The sequence below is a fragment of the Diabrotica virgifera genome, chromosome 5, assembly GCF_917563875.1.
Source record: "Diabrotica virgifera virgifera chromosome 5, PGI_DIABVI_V3a".
Classification (NCBI taxonomy): Eukaryota; Metazoa; Arthropoda; class Insecta; order Coleoptera; family Chrysomelidae; genus Diabrotica; species Diabrotica virgifera.
The window spans coordinates 14,199,448-14,220,524 of NC_065447.1; the positions used below are offsets into that span (position 1 = coordinate 14,199,448).

General features: G+C 32.5%; 1 protein-coding gene across 1 annotated transcript in view; it reads right to left on the minus strand.

Annotated features, from left to right (window-relative positions):
- The window catches only part of LOC114326926 (protein sidekick), a 1,222,968-nt gene that overhangs the window by 13,838 nt on the left and 1,188,053 nt on the right, over positions 1-21,077 (minus strand). The window contains exons 19-26 of the mRNA XM_050652287.1: positions 18,229-18,603; positions 17,899-18,132; positions 16,302-16,486; positions 15,515-15,754; positions 12,290-12,635; positions 10,517-10,795; positions 10,140-10,460; positions 5,066-5,382 (exon numbers count right to left, since the gene is read on the minus strand). Of these exons, the coding sequence (XP_050508244.1) occupies positions 5,066-5,382; positions 10,140-10,460; positions 10,517-10,795; positions 12,290-12,635; positions 15,515-15,754; positions 16,302-16,486; positions 17,899-18,132; positions 18,229-18,603 (2,297 nt within the window). The remainder of the gene's footprint in view (positions 1-5,065; positions 5,383-10,139; positions 10,461-10,516; positions 10,796-12,289; positions 12,636-15,514; positions 15,755-16,301; positions 16,487-17,898; positions 18,133-18,228; positions 18,604-21,077) is intronic.

Consider the following 21,077-nt stretch of genomic DNA (forward strand, 5'->3'; position numbering starts at 1 on the left):
ATTTAGATTTAAAATTGCACAACGTTACTTTAAAGGATACAAATTTGTATGGAGATAAAAAATTGATATTTTTTTGATTTTTATTTTAAGTCAATTTTCAAGATTTCAGTCAATAATATCTTTGTTGAAAATTCATAAAAAACTTTAAAAATATGCTTGTAGGTACTTGAAAATGTACTCTTTCGAAAGCGGTATCTATTTTTCTTATGCATAGAATACTTTTTAAATAAGGCTCACTTATTATAAACAACTACAAAAAATGTCATGTTTTAATAAAATCGATGCCATTCTTTTCTGAAAGCCTTTTTTTAATGAAAATATGGGAACATATTAAAAAAGGCTTGAATAACATACTACATATATATACAACAGGCCTGTTGCAAAGGTAAAAATATATGGGGCACGTAAACACAGGTGAAAAAGTTGCTTAAAAGAGAAAACGGCGCGCTTCCTAAACACAGTAGACGAACATAACCTAAAAAATTGGAGCAATGTTCACGTTGCAATGTTTTGTTATCGTTTTCGGCTGTCAAAGTTTTTTAATTTATAACTTATTATCAATAAAAGTGATCTGTTTGTTATAAAATAATTGTGTAAATATTCACAATGAGTGCGAACAGTGAAACAAATAATAATAATTCATGTTTTATTTTTGAAAAACATTTAGAATGTGATAACGAAAAAATTGTAATTGTCAAACGTGGAAATGAAACATTAAAAAATGTAAGTTTAGAAAGAAAAGATGATAGACACAAAATGCTTTTGTACTGTGATGAAATTAGAATGTAGACAAAAATACGTATTAAAAAGAGGAGAAACGTTTTCATGCTGCATGCGGAAGTTGTCAAACTGGTAATTGTACAAATCATAAAAAGGATGACATTATAGTTTCTGATGATTAAGATGATAATAGTTTAGATGGTAGCTGCCAAGAGACCCAAAATTATGATTTTACAGTTGATTCTATTATAAATGAAGTTGATTCAGACACAAATTTTACATCAGACGAAGATGAAAATGAACTTTGAATAATTTAGATTAATTAATTAAATGTGAACAGTGACGATCCAGTTCGATATACAATAAACGATTTTTCATTGCACCTTTTATCATTTTAGTACTTCATACTCATTTGACCCTTTATAACTTAGGAGGCAACATCAGCGCGCGAAAAACGCGTTCCAAGATTGCAACTTTAATTTTGAATATTCTGTCGAGATATCTGGCACACATATTCGCAATATAGTAAAGAATTGTTGTACAGAGCCCAATCTAAGAAACGTGTTAGTATGTAGAAATTACTCTGAAATTAAATTAAATATAAAAAACGAGTCTGTGCCGCTTTAAGAAGAACAAAAAAATACAGTTTCTTCAAATAAACTTTTTTATCCCATGTCTAGATTTTGTATCACAATGGAATTACTAAAAAACGATTATCTATATCTATAACAAGAAATCGAACTTGACTGACATGGCAACATTTAGCGAGTCTATAAGTATAATAATTATTGTTATCACATTACTGTGCCTTTGTTTCTGATAGTATAGTGTATAGTGTCACTGACACTGTAGTACTGCCGACACACTGTTGCCGCACTGTTGAAAGTTCGAAGAACTATCTAAAAAATATATTGATGACGCGCTGATGTAGCCTCTTAATAGAGTACATTTATTTTTAATTAAGTTAATTTAATTTTAAATGAACTTTAGAAAACCTAATAAATATTTAGTAACAGAAATATTTTTTTGAGAAATTTTGATATATTTTTATTTTATATGTTTATATTGACATAATTAACTTAAAAATACAAGTATGTACTTTAAAATTCTAGTTTTTCAAATTATTAACTTAATTCGAAAAGAAAATAATATAGGATACGTGCACGCGCATGTAATTTGTTCAGGTAAGTACATACTTACAAGAAAAACCAAAATTTTCAGTTCTTTTTCCAAAAATTAAAAAAAAAATTTAAAATTTTTTCCACTGGTCGTAAATTTTTTTTGAAAATTTTTGGAAAATCTTAACCTCAAGCCCTTAATAAATCTGTAAAGAGTGTGTTCACCAATTTTCAGATTAATTGATACAAAACTAACCGAATAAGACCGTTTTAAAAATTTTTGGTTTTCAACCCTTATTAGGTAAAAATAGGCTATCTCATAAAATAATCGAGATCTAAAAAAATTTTAAGACCAATCTTTAAGGTTAAATCACTCTGATGGACTATTTTATTTTTCACTGTTACATTTTTTTTTTATTATTTCAGTATTTTTAAAATACAGCACTTTTAATGAAAAACCAAGCCTTATTTCCCTATTTTTGTAAAATGGAGACGGTTTAGAATTGTAAACTTTTTCTTGTATAATAATAGACAATTTCAACTACCTATTCCCAAATCTTCATCCTTCCTTTAATTTTCTTGAGGTTTTTGTAAAGTTTTGTGTTCCTTGATCGGGCTATTATATTTAGGTGAAAATAGGCAGTCTTGTTCGGGCTCCCCTTATGCACACGCTTGTACACATTAGGCTCTTGCCTGTATTTTTCCTAGTAAAAATGTTTCTTCGTGAAGTTCATTTCAAGGTGAAGAAAAAAGTCATTTCTACGTGAATACCAGAATAATAAAAATTCAGAGCGCTTAGAGAACGACAGGATGTCTTTGCATTCCAAGATCCTTCTTTCCTTATGACAGTGAATAGGGTGATTGTTGATGGTCGGGCGGAAGACGCAACGACCACCTAGGTGGGAAACAAATTTTTGGGTCGAGCAATACCCGAGATAGTACCAAAATACGAATCGCACATTTTTATATAGATACATGATAAAAAAATAAAGCCAGATTGAAATGGATAAACTCAGGAACAGCAGAAGATATGGAAACATATAGGAGAGCAAGGGCAATAGCAAAGCAAACATGTAAAATGAAAAAGAAAAGAAAATTAGAAGAAATAATGATGGACATCGAAAGAGAAAACATGAGAAATAATTCTAAACCACTATATATTATAATTACTTAAAATTAGGGAAAAAACCAAAACCGATGGTAGCCATAGAAGAAGACATTTGGATAAGACATTTCGAGGATAAAGCAACAGGTGAGATGACACAGGAAGGGAACATAATAAGGATAAGACAGGACGCGGAGGAATACAAGGAACATACATACGAAGAAGTAGCAGAAAGTATCAAGAAGATCAAGAACAGAAAAGCAGCGGGTTATGACAACGTAAACGGAGAACTCATCAAATATGGTGGAGAAGCTCTAACTAGAAAAATACATGAATTAATTGTAACGATTTGGAAAGAGGAAAGAATGCCAGAAGACTGGAAAACGGGAATAATTATAACGATACCCAAAAATGGAGACCAAAAAATATGCAAAAACTATAGAGGAATCACCTTGCTAAATGTGACATATAAGGTCATGACGGGAATAATAAAGAACAGACTAGCAGAGCACACCGAAAAAATCATAGGAAATTACCAAAATGGATTCAGAAAAGAAAAATCGACGATAGACGCTATTCGCATAATAAGACAAATCACGGAAAAAGCATATGAACACAACATGGAACTGCATATGCTTTTTGTGGATTTTAAACAGGCCTTCGATAAACTAAAAAGAGGAGAACTAATAGAAGATCTAACACGCATAAAAATACCAGGCAAATTAATACAGGTAATAAAAATGACAATGAAAGAGGCACAAGCAGTAATAGATTTAGGTCAAAAGACAACAGAGAAGATTAGGGTCCAAAACGGAGTCAGACAAGGGGATGCCCTGTCAACTGAGTTATTCATTACATCTCTAGCTTGTGCAATAAAAGAAGCAACAAATAACGGAATAATCAATAAAAATGCAGTACAAATAGTAGGTTATGCAGATGATATCGTTATAATAGCCCGGGGCAAAAGATCATTAATTAAGGCATTCTCTGAAATAGAAAAAGGGGCAAAAAAAGAGGACTAGACATAAATATGGAAAAAACAAAGTACATGAACGCAAGCAGATTCAAGAAAACAAGACTAACACAAATGATAATAGATAATTACAGTAGAGATAGTAGAGATAATAGTAGAGATAATGAAAGAATAGACCTGAAACAGAAACTACAAGCAGGAAATAGAGCTTACCACAAAAATATAAAAATAATAAAAGATAAAAAATTAAGTAGAAGTACAAAGATGCAAATATACAAGACTACCATAAGGCCAGTGGTAATGTATGCCATAGAAACCAACACCCTAACGTTAAAAGAAGAAGAACAGCTGAAAGTATTTGAAAGAAAAATAATGAAAAATAATAACATTCTGGGACCAAAAGTAATAAATGAAAACGAAAGAAGACCCTGGATGAACCACGAAATAGAACAATGGATGGAAGGAGAAAACATAGTGAAAGAAGCAAAAGCACGAAGAATAAGGTGGTATGGTCATATAAGTAGAAAAAGTGAAGACGATCCCATTAAAGTTATTACCAACTGGATACCCCCTGAGACAAGAGTACAAGGCAGACCAAAAGCAAGATGGAAACAGCAAGTCGAAAACGACTTAAGAGTTATGGGAATTCGAAACTGGAAAAAAAAAAGACTGAGAACCGAAATGAGTGGAGAAAAGTAGTGACGGAAACGAAGACACACCAGAAGCTTTAAGGAGACAGATTAGAAGAAAAGTGGACTGATCCCCCATGTCTTAACGGATCATTAAAGTGAAAACAGCTATAACTTCCACGGGAGTGTACAGCTTATATACATATACATACATGATAGAATATCATGAAACCTTCTATGCTGATCACTAACATCGAATAATATAATCTGTGATTTTTTTTAAGTTTATATTCTGTAATATTTTTCTTTCTCTACGTGTCGTTTAAATCTTCCTATTACATCTATCTTAATAGCTCCTTGGTTTTCTTAATCTTGTAAAATATTCATACAAAATAAGTTTCATTTCAAGCACTATATAATTTGCTCTGACAAACTTATTACGAAGTAATACCTAGTGTACAATACGTTATCAACCTTAAAAACCAAAACTAAAAATAAAGCATATCACCAAAATACTTACTTGAGAATCGGAGGAACTCATTTCGGAAGGTTTCTCGGTGACGCTACTATCGTCCGGGTTCTCGTCGTAGCCCTTTAAACTCTCCTCGTCAGAGTTGTAGGGCACGGAGGCCGGAGACGGCCTCGGAGGAGATTTACCTACCACCGGAGGCGGCTGGTGAGAAGGGGGCTTCCGAGACAACGTTCCCTTCTTGTTGAGATTGGAGAGGCTGTTGGTGCTGGCGTTACCGTTGCGGGAACGGTAGTAGTCCAACGCCAGGTCCTGGTGATCGCCGACCGACATCGCCATGGATTCTTCTAGGGTTTTTTGAGCTTCTTCTACAAATATTGTTCAAGGTTAAGAAGGTACTGTGGTATACATTAAAGATAACATTAAAAAAGAATTTAACAATAGAATAAAGAACATCGAAGAACAACTAGAAGATCCAGAGAAACTATGAAATGAATTTAAAAACCAAGTTAACAAAATCTCCACAAACAATGATTATAGAAGTAACTTAATCAAGAGAAATAGGAGGATTGCAGACGACATCTTGAAATTGATGGATCCACGTCTGCTTATAAAATCAAATGAAACAGAAGTTGTTGTTTGAAGATGACAGAAACAATATTACCGAATTCTACCAAAATTGCACTCATAGCCCAGAAATTATGAAATCAGAGGTAGAATACACTATAAAGAAATGCTAAAATTAGGAAAGCTTGTGGTCAAGATAATACACCAACTGAGGTGCTAAAACTAATAGATACAGATATCATAAAAATAGTAGCAAAATTTTTTAAAGCAATATACAGGGTGTAACAAAAATACAGGTCATAAATTTAATCACATGTTCTGGGACCAAAAATAGTTCGATTGAACCTAACTTACCTTAGTACAAATGTGCCCATAAAAAAAGTTACAGCCCTTTGAAGTTACAAAATGAAAATCGGGAGATTTTTTATTGAAGATGAACATATGGCATTCTTATGGTATTATAGTAGTATCTTAAGAAAAAATTATAGTGAAATTCAGACACCACATAAAAATTTTATGGGGGTTTTGTTCATTTTAACCCCCGAAACTTTTGTGTACGTTCCAATTTAGTTATTATTGTAGTACCATTAGTTAAACACAATGTTTCAAAATTTTTTTTGCCTCAGTACTTTTTCGAAAAGTCAGTTTTTATCGAGATATTTTGCATATTTGTCAAATGCACCACATATTTGTATATGGCTAAGTATGATTTTAGAGACTTGATAATAGTAGGAAAATGTATTGATGATTTACATTTTTAGGTATATTTTGAACCATATTAAAAAGCCACATCTCGATAAAAGGTGCCTTATCGAAAAAATACAAAGAAGCAAAAAAGTTTTAAAAACACTGTGTTTAACTAATGGTGTCGCAGTAATAGTTTAATGGAACGTACACAACCATTTGGGGGGTTTAAAGGAACAAAACCCCCATAAAATCTTTATATAAACATATTAGAAAAGAAGCCGCAACTCGATAAAAACTGCCTTGTCGAAAAAATACTCAGAGCCAAAAAAGTTTTAAAAATATGGAATTTAACTAATGGTATCACAATAATAATTTAATTGAAATATACACAAAAGTTTGGGGGGGGGGGGGGGGTTAAGGAAACAAATCCCCCATAAAATTTTTATGTGGGTTTCCATTTTCAACAAAAAATCTCTAATAGTTTTCGATATATTCGAAAAAATCGAGTTTCATTTTGTAACTTCAAAGGGCTGTAACTTTTTTATGTGCATATTTGTACTAAGGTAAGTTAGGTTCATTCGAACTATTTTTGGTGCCAGAAGAGGTGATTTAATTTATGACCTGTATTTTTGTTACTCCCTGTATAACACTGGAGTGATTCCCACAGACTGGTGTAAGTCCATCTTTGTTCATCGCAATAACTAAAAAACACATGCTAGAACATGCTCAGAATGTCAATGAATTAGCCTAATGAGCCACACTCTTTAGTGGTTAAGATTTTGCTAAGAATACTTCACAACAGAATTAGACGCAAATGCGAAGAAGATCTCGAAGATATCCAATTTGGTTCTAGAAATGCTATGGGAACTAGGGAAGCACTTTTGCGCTAAATATCCTATTACAAAAATGCCGTGATCAAAAAAAGATATATTTGTATGTTTCGTGGACTTCGAAAAGGAATTAGATTAAGTACAGCATGTAAAATTGATGCAGATGCTAAACAATATAGAGAGATAAAGATATTCGTATCGTTAAAAATTTGTACTGGAATCAAGATGATATTGTACACATTGGAGATAACTACACCGACGAAATCTCCATACAAAGAAGAGTCAGTCAAGGTTGCATTCTGTCTCTAACATTGTTCAATGTTTACTCGGACCAGTACTTGGGAACTTGGGAGACATGGAATAAAATTCAATGGGGAACCACTTCATGGAATTAGATATGAGGACGATACTGTAATTCTGTTAGAAAACAATGAAGGTCCCAAATTTTGCTTGATCGTATTCACGAGGTAGGAGAGGAAATTAGCATTAAAATAAACTTAAACAATACCAAATTTTTAATGTTTGAATTCAATTAAATGGAGTCAAAGTTGAAAATGTTCAAAAAATTGCATATTTGGGAACTGTTATAACGGACCAACTAGATCCAGTCATATAAATAAAACGCAGAATAGCAATGAGTACAACGGCTTTTATGAAAATGAAGTCATTTCTTTGCAATAATCGTCGCCGTGGAGGTCAAGGGAGCCAAGCCACAAATTTATCAAAATTGAGTTAAGTACATAGGATGTATTTAAAACCCTCAAAAAATTCCGTGGTCAATCAATTTGAGCCATAAATGTCTTCTTTTTTACTATTTTATAATTCGCCAATAGATCTAGCACACAAACTTTAAAACAGTCAACGACAATAAGCTGCTTGTGTCCATTGACTTCCATAATTTATTTATCTATATCTTAAAAGAATTCGAAGTCAACAACAATCTGAGTGGCATATCTCTGTTGACCACTCAATATAATGCAACCGGTCCACGCATTGGTTAGATTTAAACGTTTTTTTCACTAACGATATCTTACCCTTAATAAGCAAATTAAATAAGAATTTAATAAGAAAATTTATTTTTTATCAGTCGTTTGCCCTTGCTATCCATGACTTGATGTTTGCTTTCATTTTTTCACTTTGTAAGTGTAAGTTTTTGAAAAATGTTTTCACGTGGGAAAAATTTGGTTAATTTAGCTTTAAATAGTTTGGACCAAAAATAAAGAAAACAGAGATAATCTCGAAGGTGGTAAGTAGAATATTTATTTTTATTTTATATTTGTTTGGATTGATACCTGGTACCCGACTAATATTTGTGTATTTAGTAAATCTGCACCTCAGTGGTAAAAAATCTTATGCTTTCAAAAAATTTAGAATTAATTACATGCGAGATTGATCAGGCTATAGATTGTGAAAGATCGAACTTTTCATATAACACACATCATTCCCTCACTAAGTATAATAGAGTCCCGTGGAAAGCAAGTTGACGTGTACATACCAGAAGGGTGGTACATGACTGCACACCCTGAAAAAAACAGTAAACCTTACCACAAGGTAATTGAAATGGATTATTCTGACTTTTTAGATTATAAGAAATATAGCAACCAGCTAATTACAAACAAGTGTCAAACAGAACAGGGAAAAAATGTATAACTTTTATCTGACAACTATTTTTATCTTGTTTTTTTTTTTATCTTTTTCTAAGAGATTATTTAACGACCCTCGTATTATTTTACTAATGATAAAATTGATTGGTGCATAATATCCAACTTACGATGATGATAAAAGTAGTTTTTTTATATTTTCTTCTTAAAAATTGTTTTTTTTTAATTTAATTTAATTTTTCTTGTCTTCTGATTCTCATTGTGATATTTTGTAAAGACTCTTCAAAGCGCATATTTACAAGGCAGACTGACAATAAATTATTTTGCCTTTGGGAATATAGCCATGTTAGTCTAGTTCTTGACTTTGTAAATTGATTGTCGTTTTTTTTTTTGTATTACTTATTTGAATTAATAAATTTTGAGAACCTAAATGCGACCATTTTTATAATATTACTTATTTACTTTTAATGATAACAAGATTAATAGGTATTGTAGATTATAAAAAAATTTAGACGCTTTTCCACTAATAATCAGTATCTCACCCAATAATTCTGAGGGTTGACGCTTTTGACTGCAACACAAGATAGTAACTATTATGTTACTGTTCCGTGGTCAAGAGGTCTAATACACATATCTTTTTAAGTAACAACTTAAACATGAATTAATTTAATAAAGTAAATAGGTATAATCTATAATCATGTATATTCAAAATTTGGTCTTGAAAAAACAATAAATTCATACTTAAAATTTGCAAAAACTAATTCATTTTGTCACAATAAATCTTTAAGCGACCGTTTCTCAGGATTTTACTTTTGTGGATTGAGCCTATTGACCTCCACGGCGACGTAATCATCTCAGTTTAGAACTATGACAACTAATGGTTAAGAACATGGTTAAGTACTATGTTTATATGGTCTCTTTGATTTTTATATCCATAACATTACGCTGTAATTACTATTTTCTGCTAATTTTAATTTTTATTTTTAATAACTTTTCGCAAAACGAAATACCTAATATGTGTCATATAAATTCACATGTAAATACAGAGCAGATGTTAAACGAAACGTTAAACAGATTGTATAAGATTATTGTTTCTTTCAAAGAAACACTTCTTAATTGATTACGATGTCCCCAGCCTCGTTATGTCAAAATTCTTGAAATCCATAAAGTTTCCCAATTTATGGCTTTCTCTGGTTTATCTAAGAAACCGCAAATCAGTTGACACAACAGTGGGGTTTCGTTCGACCCAGTCAGTCTACTACCAGCGTCTGCACAACACACACCCTTCGATTGTCGATATAGGTCAACAACACACCGCTTGTTCACACAAAATAAATAAACAGATTACCGTTCGTGGTACACATTATTTCTTTGTCGTTTTAATTAAATTCCGCCATACACCTACCGGAATATATCTATTAAAGATTTAATCTTACTTACGTTTGTACTTATAACTTTTGCTTTTCACACACAATATAGCTATGATCATGATAATTATGATAATGGACATAGCTGCCAAAGCGACCATGAACCAGGTCTGTCTGTAGAACGGAGTGAGTTGCAGAAGTCCATACTCCATATAGAGCTTCGAAGGAGTCAGGACTGATTCGTCGGAATATGCGGGGTAGCTTATTCCGAATTTGTTGTAGGGGGTTACTCTAAATTTGTACAAAGTCGAAGGTAACAGGCTCTGGTAGAGTACGGTGAACTCTTGTAGAGGACCATTAGTAGTTTTTGCTACTGTTTGCCACCTGATGTCGTCTAAAAAATAAAATAATGTTGGTAAATTATAAGAATCATTTATATCTTTTACATACCTTTTTTCCTGGATTCAATGTAGTACCCTAATATAGGCCCCTTGCCTGTGGCTCCATTGAACCACCTCAACTCGATACTAGTTAACGTTTTTACCAGGCTAAGTTCCTTCGGTGTACTTGGTGAACCTTCTTGTGGTCCGGTTGTGACGTTAATAGCAATAGGAGGGCCGTAATCTATAGTCTGTGCTTTCACTTTAAAAGTGTATGTCACTTCTTCCTCCAAGCTAGGAACTTGGAGATAGGTCGTCGTTACTTTTTGCTTCACCTGCTTGCTATAACCTGCAACGAAAACCAATGCATTTTAATGAGTAATAAGGTAATAATTATCATGGTACATAAACCGCCCAATATTTGGTGAGGTTTATGAAATGGAATGAAGAGGCAAGAGAAAAGAAGCAAATGGAATGCTAGAGAAAATAACGGAAGGAGGATAAATAAGAATGTGGAAAGCAAGAATAAGCAAAATATGATAAGAAAACAGGAGAAATCAGGAAAAGGGTGTCAACAAAATTCACAAGAAGAAAAAAGAAACGAGGACTGAAGAGAAATCAAGAGCAGGGTAGGACGCCAAAAGAAGTACAAGAATACAAGATCAAGGAACAAGGGATAAAAAAGAATGTGAAAAACAAAAATAAGCAAAAAAGCATAAGGAAGAATGAAAAATCAAGTAAAGAATTATACCACAAAATAAACAAGAAGCAAAAACGAACTAGGAGAAAAGGAAAACAAACTAAAGAAAGATAAAAACAATGTGGAAGCAAGATTAGGTGAAATAGTATCAGGAATCTACAGAAATCGGAAAAAGGAATAGAAAACTAAGACAGAAGAGACATAAAATGAAAAGAGAAGAGAAATACGGGCTAGCAAGCTAAATAAAGCAAGAGAAATTAATGAAAGATTAATAAACAAAAGACACAAGAACAAAAAATAACTAGGAAAAGAAGGAATCAAGAAAAGAGTAGGAAATCAAGAAGACATGAAAACGAGAAGCAAAAAGGGGCAAAATAAAGGAAGATAAAACTAAAGTGAAAGCAGGAATAGGCAAAAAAGTATAAGGAACCTAGAGCTATCAGGAAGAGAACTAGAAAACAAAAGCCATAAAAGAAATAGAACGAAGAGAGAAGAGAAATACGGGCTAGCAAATTAAAAGAAATAAGACAAAAGTGCAGGGGCAAAAATGAATGAGGAAAGTATAAGCAAGAAAGAATAAAGAAACAACAACAATCAGTAAAAGAATTAGAAAACAAAAGACACAAGTAGAAAAAATACAATGAACAAGGAGGAAAGAAGAATCAAGAAAAGAGTAGAAAGTAAGGAAAACATGAAAACAACAAGCAAAAGGAGGCAAAATACAGGACACCAAAAAGAATGTTGAATCAATAATAGGAAAAAAAATATAAGTAACCTAGATAAATCATGAAATGGGTTAGAATGAAGAGAGAAGAGAAATACAGGGTAGCTCTAACAAGATAAAAGAAACAAGAAAAAAAGAGGTCAAAGTGAGGGCAGGGCAGGTGATAGATAATGTGGACGATGTAAAGAAATGTGGAAAGCAATAGAAAGGAAACAAGAAAAATCAGGAAAAGGATTAGAAAGCAAAATATACAAAAAGAAAAGGGAACGAGGAGAAAGGAAGAACCAAGAAAAGAGTAGAAAGTCAGGAAAACGTGAAAAAACAATGAAAACAAAATAAAGGAAGATAAAAAGAATGCAGAAACAAGAATAGACAAAAAAGTAAAAGGAACCTAAAGAAACTAGGAAAACGAAACTTACGTTCATTTTCTTCTGCCGTTTCATACGTAACGATATAACTAACGATATCACCATTCCTCTTCCTGGGTGGGTCCCACGAGACGGTCAAACTGTTCATGGTAATTTCGAAGAAAGTCAAATTCGTCGGTGCACTGGGCAAATCTTGCAGCGTTTTTACTCGCACCGGCTGAGATCTGGGTCCGTCGCCGGCTGGATTAAACGCCAATACTTGAATTTTATATTCGGTATATTTGTCGAGGAACACCAAGCTGTGAGTGGTAGTCGATGCAGGCACTACTTCTATTTCTTCTTCCCATTTTTTGCCTTCGTCCAATTTTTGCGGAGAGTTTAGAACCAAATAAAATATCTAAAAAAAATAAAAAAATATCAATTTCCGTTAATAGGATGATCTCACGACACGGGCAATACTTCCACGAAGAAAACATTAAGTGGAATTTGTATCTAAAGTTGTTAGTGGAGTCACTGAAGGTGGATATGAGCTATTACCTCCGATTTCGTTGAACCTCCATCGATTTGCATGAAAATTGGTGAGTGGTTAGAGGATATCTCAAGGAACAAAGGTGACATGGTGCCAACTTCCGCTTTTACCCTTGGGGTGGATGCCACCCCTCCTCGGGGGTGAAAATTATTTTATAAAAAATAACCCCACAATTCGATAGAGCGACAAATTATAAGCAAAATTTGTTATATAAAGTTATTAAAATAAATCAAAACTTTTTGAATTATTAAAGATCAAAGATTTTAATTTTTCGTGAGAAAAATGCATGTTTTTAACCGATTTCTCATAAATAACTCAAAAATTATAAGTTTTTACAAAAAAGTTATTATTGTCAAAATTGAGGCTAATAAAAAATCAAATAAATTCCTTACTAGAAAAACCTTTCAATGTTAACTGAAAGTGAGTTATAGGTAATTGAATGTATATTTCTTTCGTCGAGTACCCAAATCTAAGTATTCAAGCTTAAATACCGGGAAAATGATGCATTTTATAACATAAACTTATTAAACATTTGTCAAAGCTCATTGAAATATCTATCAAATAAGTGCTCGAACAAGTTGATAGCATTAAAGTTTATGCACCAAAAATGTTTCAAAATGTATCTTTTAAAAAATTTTCTAAAAAATGTTATTGTTTTTTGTAAATAGCTCCGTTAAATTTTAAAGTAGCAAGCTCATCTAATAACTGGTTAAAATTTTTATTCCAAGAGCTATTTAAAAACGTCAAAATAGTCATTTATACCTCTTAAATTAAAATAAATCAAAACTTTTTGAGTTATTAAAGGTCAAAGATTTTAATTTTTCTTGAGAAAAATGCATGTTTTTAACCAATTTTTCATCAATAACTCAAAAAGTGAAAACTTTTTTGTAAAAGTTTTTACAAAAAAGTTATTATCAAAATTGAAGCTAATGAAAAATTAAATAAACGCCTTACTACAAAAACCTTTTAATGTTAACTAAAAGTGAGTTATAGGCAATTGAATGTATATTTTTTTCGGCGAGTAAAAAACTCTAAGTATTCAAGCTGAAATAACTGGACATTGATGCATTTTATAACATAAACTTATTAAACATTTGTCAAAGAACTTAAAAATACCTATTAAATGAGCCCCCGAACATGTTGATAGCTTTAAAATTTATGCTCCAAAATTTTTTCAAAATTTATCTTTTAAAAATTTTTCCAAAAAATGTTATTGTTTTTTTTTAATAACTCCGTTTTTGTTTACGATATCTGGTTCATCTAAAAACTGTTTGAAAGTTAATTCCAAGTGCTATTTAAGCACGTTGAACCTAATCTTTAAAACCCCTTACTTTTTTAAAAATAAAAGGTTAAATGACCCCAGTTGCATGGTTCCCACAGCAAAATTTAAGATTTAAACGTTTCTATCTCGGTTATTTTTTACCCTATAGAAATAGTAATACAGGTAAAATATTTGGCACAGAAAAAACTAAAATTTGGTTATATATAATTTTTTACGTATATTGAGTATTTTTGGAGTTATTATCAAAAGATTATGAGAATTACAATAATTTAAAAAATTATGATTTTTTAAATTATATCTTTTTTTCAAAAATATGCATTCTAAACCAGTCAAAATTATCTAAAACATTACTTATGCTAATATAAAGAAGTTCTTGTAAGGATTTTATTTTTCACTTTTTCCTAAAAAATTCGAAACGGTTCTTTTATTTTCATTATAACTTGCTTAATTTTGATGTTATTACCTTGTTCTGAAGCTCATTTGATAGGTATTCCGAAGTACTGTGGCAAATGTTTAGCAGGAATATTTTATACATTGCATCGTTTTCCCGTTATTTAAGCTTGAATATTTATATTTAGATCTGTACTCGTCGAAAAAAATACACATTCAATTGCCAATAACTCACTTTGAACTAACATTAGTTTAGTTCTTTATGTGAGGAATGTATTCAATTTTTTATTATCTTCAATTTCAGTAATAATAACTTTTTTGTAAAAGCTTATAGTTATTGATTTATACGTGAAAAACCGATTTAAAACATGCATTTTTTACGAAAAAATAAAATCTTTGGTCTTTAATAACTCAAAAAGTGTTGATTTATTTTAATAACTTTATATAATAAATTTTGCTTATAATTTGTCCCTTTAACGACTTATGGTATTATTTTTAATAAAATAATTTTCACTCCCGAGAAGGGGTGGCATCCACCCCCAGGGTAAAAGCGCATGTTGGCATCATGTCACCTTTGTTCCTTGAGGTATCCTCTAATTACTCACCAATTTTCATGAAAATCGATGAAGGTTCAACGAAATCGGAGGTGAAAACCTTCAGTGACTGCACTATGTGTGATTTCGAAAAACGTACCTGTGCAATCGAAAATAAGCAATTTTTAACATTTAGACAGTTTGTAACGTGAAATTTTAAATTCAGCGTTTATTAGGTGTATTTCAAATACTTCATATTTGTTGCCAAAACTCAAAATCGAAATTTTATGTTGTAAGCGAGTTCCACACCCTCGCGAAGTTCATCGCAGTTTGATTCGTAGACCCGGTATACAATGACAGTTTACCTGTCTAGCAACAATATTATTACAGCGATACTGTTAATGAATAAGGCTATAACATGGTAAAAACTCACTTAAATCGGACAACAGGTTTAGGAAATTCGAGACAACATAAATGACCAAATTTTCAGATGATCGATTTTGTTGCACTCGAGTGTATATTGATATAAAGAGACAACTTACTTTATAACCTAGAAGTTCCCCATTCTGCATCTGGTGTTGTGGTGGTTTCCACCTCAGTCTAACTTCAGTAGAAGATACCGGTTCGCCTTGAAGACCTCGTGGTTCCCCAGTTGGTACCGCTTCGCCCACATACACAGTCACCGGCGGACTGATAGGACCTTCCCCTTGTGCGTTAAATGGAATCACGACTATCTCATAGTTTCTGTCTTGAAGAAGTTCCGTGAGGACCATTTTGTTAGCCTGAAATTGAGATATTTATGTTTATCCATACAATGGAGAAATTTGGGGATAATTGTAGAGGAGCATCATTATTAACCAGATTTGGCTTCATCAGTATTTCAATTATTGTCAAATCAGTGTCTGGAATACTCAATTACTCCGTGGCGTTACAGCCCTGCGTGGATTTTAGACAACTTGACAATATGCTTCCATTCCTTTCTGCCTTGCACAGCCTTCATCCAATTCTCCACGCCCATAGCTTTCAGGTCTCCTGCTATATTATCTCGCCATCGGAGTGGATGTCGTCTACGTGGTCTTCTTCCAATTGGAACTTTTTCTCATGCCTGTCTTAGTATTGTTTCATCAGAATGTATTGTGAGGTGTCCTGTCCATTGGAGTCTTCTGAACTTATTTTTTTTTTAAATGGAAAAGATGAAAAATTCCAGATGTAAAATTCATTATTAAAATAATAAATAATAATTTAAATCTGAAACTTTTCTGTGGGGATGGTGAACCACCTCTAAATCGAAAAGAAACATAAACTGATTGATATTATTTCATTACTTACATTGATACCCATAACTTCTTCTTTAGGCGTTGCCTGAAGAGCAGTTGGAAAATCGGAGACAGGTTGAAATACCACTCGGTACCCGCCGCTTTTACTATCTCCACACCAATATTGCTCATCGATGGCTTCCCAGAATACCTCGACGCTAGTGGTGGTGATGGGAATGACCTTTAAACCACTAACTCCTAAAAAACAAAAATATTTTATCACAGCAGCATACTTAAACTCCCTTGTGAGAGTATTGCTCAAACCATTTTTAAATAGACGAAGAAAAAGTAGAAAATCCTTATTGAACTTATTCAGCTAGTACTACCACAACAATGAATTTCCTGGATTCTTTCTCTAAACCGTCCTCTCCAGCTCTTTCTATGTTGCTAAACTACATCTTGCAGGTTTCTCCCTTCTATAGCCGTGCATACTTCATCTCTAAACGATCTCAAAGGTCTTCGTATCTTTCTTCTTCATATCGAACTATACTGACGAATTGACAGATGACACAGAACTCATGATAGATAAAATGACAAATGGAAGATTTGTAGAGCTTAAATCTACAACTAATGGCAAAAGAATTAACAAATGACACGTGGCAGATTTATGGTGTCAGAGCTGTCACATTCCAACTTCATATGTTCCGAAGTAAAGCTTATATTATAGCATTTGAGTAAAGATCTAGAAGTATTTGAGATTTAATATAAGAAAAACAATATACTGAGTCGACAATGAAAGAGTATCTAATCTTATAAAATCCTAATGCGACAAGTCACGCTGTCCGGTACGGTTTCGATATGTAAACATTAAATGACGTTTAATAAAGTCATTTTATTTTGTTATATCTTTTTTATATAAAACTCCAAAATGACTGAATCAAATTAGATAATTTCAATTTTAAAACATTTGTAGAAGTCCAAGGAAGGTTTAAAAGGTGAAAAATATGATGAAATTGTAAAGAAAATACTAAAAGCAACAATGTTATTGTCATATACACACAGTTATATTATACTCCTTTAGATTTTCGTCACTAAAACTGCTGCTAACTTCGGGTTTATTTACTTTTTTACATTTCCCGTGAAATCCATGCGTTTGGCACTTTGTTTGATCTAAATATGGTATTTAGAATTGTTTGGTTAAATTTATAAATATTAGAATGTATTGCGTAATGCACAAACTTGAATTTTCATTTTTATTTGAAAAATAGTTTTCATTATTGTAAGTAAACAATGTTTTAAAATTATACTTAATTATAAGCATGTTTTCTGGATATTAATTTTCGATATTTTTAAAAATAGAGATATATTTGAGCAAGAAACACATTTTTTACATACTTTTTAATATAACTAATAAAATTTGATATCTGATGAGATATTGTAAAGATCTTCTTCTTTAGACTTCTACAAATATTTCAAAATCTAAAGTAGCCAAATCAATCCAGTCCTTCTCGAGTTATAAAATAAACGTAGCACGGCTGGATAGCTACTGAACGGAGGAACGCGACGATGCTAAGATGGCCGCGCTAGCCCCGCCCCCAACGGCTACAGATCAAAACGTAACGAAATTTCTGGACAGCCCTATAGGAATGAAATATGAAATATCAACTTACCTTTGCTTGGAGCCGCTGGATAGGTACGGACTTCTATCGATTCTGGACTGAACTGACTCGGTCCGATGTCGTTCGTTGCTCTTATTCGAAACCGATACAATGTAAACGGTTTTAAACCAGAAACTGTATATGAATTAAGTTGAGGATCGACTCTTTCAGGTAAAGATTGCCATGGGCCTAAATTCTCCATCTTCTGGACGGTGTAGTATCGGAGAGGACCAAAACCGTCCCGACCTAAAGTTATTAATTCGTTAGTAAATATAAAAAGAGAAATGAAAAACGGTATAAAAAAATTTAATAGTTAAGCCTAAAAAAATGTAAGTTACACACCTGATGTCCAACTGAAAGTGATATGATGGCTTTGGATCTGGCTCTTACTGATCTGTGGCATAGAAGGCGGTTGCGGTATATCTCGGTTATTCGTCGTATAAACCGACGCATGCGCCGTCTTTCCCCATCCTAGTCTAGTTTGGGCTGTCACCGAAAACAAGTAGTACTTCTCCGGCTCTAACTGAGTAAACCTAAAAGTTCTTTCGGAAGGTGGAAACTCCTTCGAGAACTTATTGTTCGTTTTTACGTTGTCCAGATGGTAGGTTACTTTGTAGGCTAAAATTTCGCCGTTCGGTTCTTCTGGAACGTCCCAAATTATACGGGCTGAACTCAACGATACGTCTGGGAACGAAACGTTCGATGGAGCTCCCGGAACTGCAAGAAAACATAATATTCAATTTAGATTATCAAAAGAATATCGAGGTGTCTAAAAACTAAAACTAAAAACTATGGTAAATCAAGGATCTGAACTACTACCGGATATCACCCTTGACGAAATAAATCTAATCTTGAACACTCAACGAAAAAGATACGTAATATTAATAAAAAATGTTAATTCAGACAACAAAAACAATACTTAAAATTTGTCCAATTCTTGGTTTTATTGGAATAACAAAGCGATGTTCATCAATTCATTATGTTCGTTAGTTGATCCAATGTATTACATTTATTGAATGGATGAACATCCATTTATTAATATTACGAACACTGTTCACTGAGCCAACGAACACTATTCATTGACGTTCACAACAACGTCGTTAATTGACCGACGAAGACTATTCGTTGTGTCAATAACACTGTTATTTCTCCTAACGTATTTCGTTTATTTCTACAATTATTTCCGTTTATTCTTACAATTAATTCCGTTCATTCCCACAATAAATACGGTTATTCTTACAAGCAATTCTATTCATCCCTACTATGAACGTATTTTATATTGATAATTAATGAATGCATTAGCTCAATGTATGATATTAATTGATTAATAATAATTTTGCAAATCCCCCTTTTTTGTCCTAAACCTAATGGACTTTACACTGTGTGATTTCTCATATGATTTCACTTATACAGTGCGCTGGAAAAAGTATTGTCCCCTTATTAACTTATTTATTTTTAGCACATAAGCAAAACGCTCGGACAGGTAGATTTTTAAAATAATAAAAGTATATTATAACATCAATGTTTCGAACTTTACACGATCCCTCTTCAGGTGACAGCCACATCTTTGGTTTTTTTTAATGGGAAAGTACATCATGTGACAGCTCATTTAAAAGCGTTTGAAATAGTGATTCCAAAAATGTATAACACTTTAATCCTTTTGGAGAGCGCAGGTGCAAAATTTCGATCGAATTCTTTTTAAACCCATTCATTTTTTTTTGGAATCCTGAGAAAACTAATAAGTATTTTTGAAAAATTTAAACGCAGAATAAAAGATTACATTATTACCGAGGGCTGAAAGTCCCTGAGAATAAACAAAAAGTTTATTTTGAATGGTATATTTGAAATTAAAAATCATACTAAATTTTCTCTTTTTCACCCCTGTGACTTATTAACATAATCATTATAGAAGTTCTCAGGTACTTCAGACCCACGAAAATACTGTAATATTTTATTCTGCGTTTAAATTTTTCAAAAATACTAATTAGTTTTCTCAGGATTCGAAAAAAAAAATGAATACGATAATAGACACACGAAAACTTCCTTCCAGTACGGACTACACTTGGAAACGAAATGAAATTATTCGGCACTTCGGCAGAGGTAACAGCATTGTTTAACAAATAACGATAAGGAAAAGTCGTTACATTTCAAATGGTCAAGCAAAACATTTATTGTTTCAACAACTTCGTTTATTGTTACCATGAACGCATTGATTGTGGTTATTAAACGCAGTAGTAGATTGATTAATGCATTCGTTGTCACAACAATCAGTTTACATCTATGGAATAATCAAATTTTACTTTATATTAACAACATTTGTACATTGTTTTAATAAAATCTGTACGTTGTCACGATAAACCAAGGTACTTACTTATCATCTACGAAATCAAGAAATTGCTTTGCTGCCAGAATTACCATTATTTATTAAATATACGAAACTAACTTATTGTCTGAATAAATTGAGTGTTATTGATTAATGTACTCTAGTTATTTTCACAATTATTATTCAATCGAATTATTATTCAATAAATTAAATTGTTCTTACAACGAAATACTATTCAATAATCACTGTTAATCAATATTACGAACTAAATTTTTTTGAGTGAAGAAAACAAAAAATAATAAGTCCCCTGGTGAAGACTGTGTGATTGCCGATGCAATTAAGATTGGTGGTAACTATTTACTCAAGAAAATAAGAGACCTGTTTAAACTCTGTCTTTTTAACAGCACTCTACCAGACAAATGGTATAACACCTTAGTGAAACTAATCCGCAAAAAAAGGGATACAGCTGATTTGGAAAACTACCGACCAATTAGTTTACTGAGCCATCTCTATAAACTTTTCACAAGAATAATTACCACTAGACTGGAAAACAAATTGAACTTTTACCAACCAATAGAACAGAGCGGTTTTCACAGTGGATTTGGAACAAATGACCATCTTCAATGTGTTACGACGGTAATTGAAAAATCGATTGAGTACATTGGGCCACTTGTCCTTGCCTTTGTGGACTTCCATAAGGCGCTTGATATCGTTGAGCTGGACGCAGTCCCGAGACACAGTATGGTAAACTCAGAGACATATTATTAAAAAGTGATCTTCCAATCTGCTTGAAACGAAAAGTCTTTAACACATTGCGTGCCACGCTTTAATCGGGCTACTACTCTCAGGGCCACTGATATTGTAACAT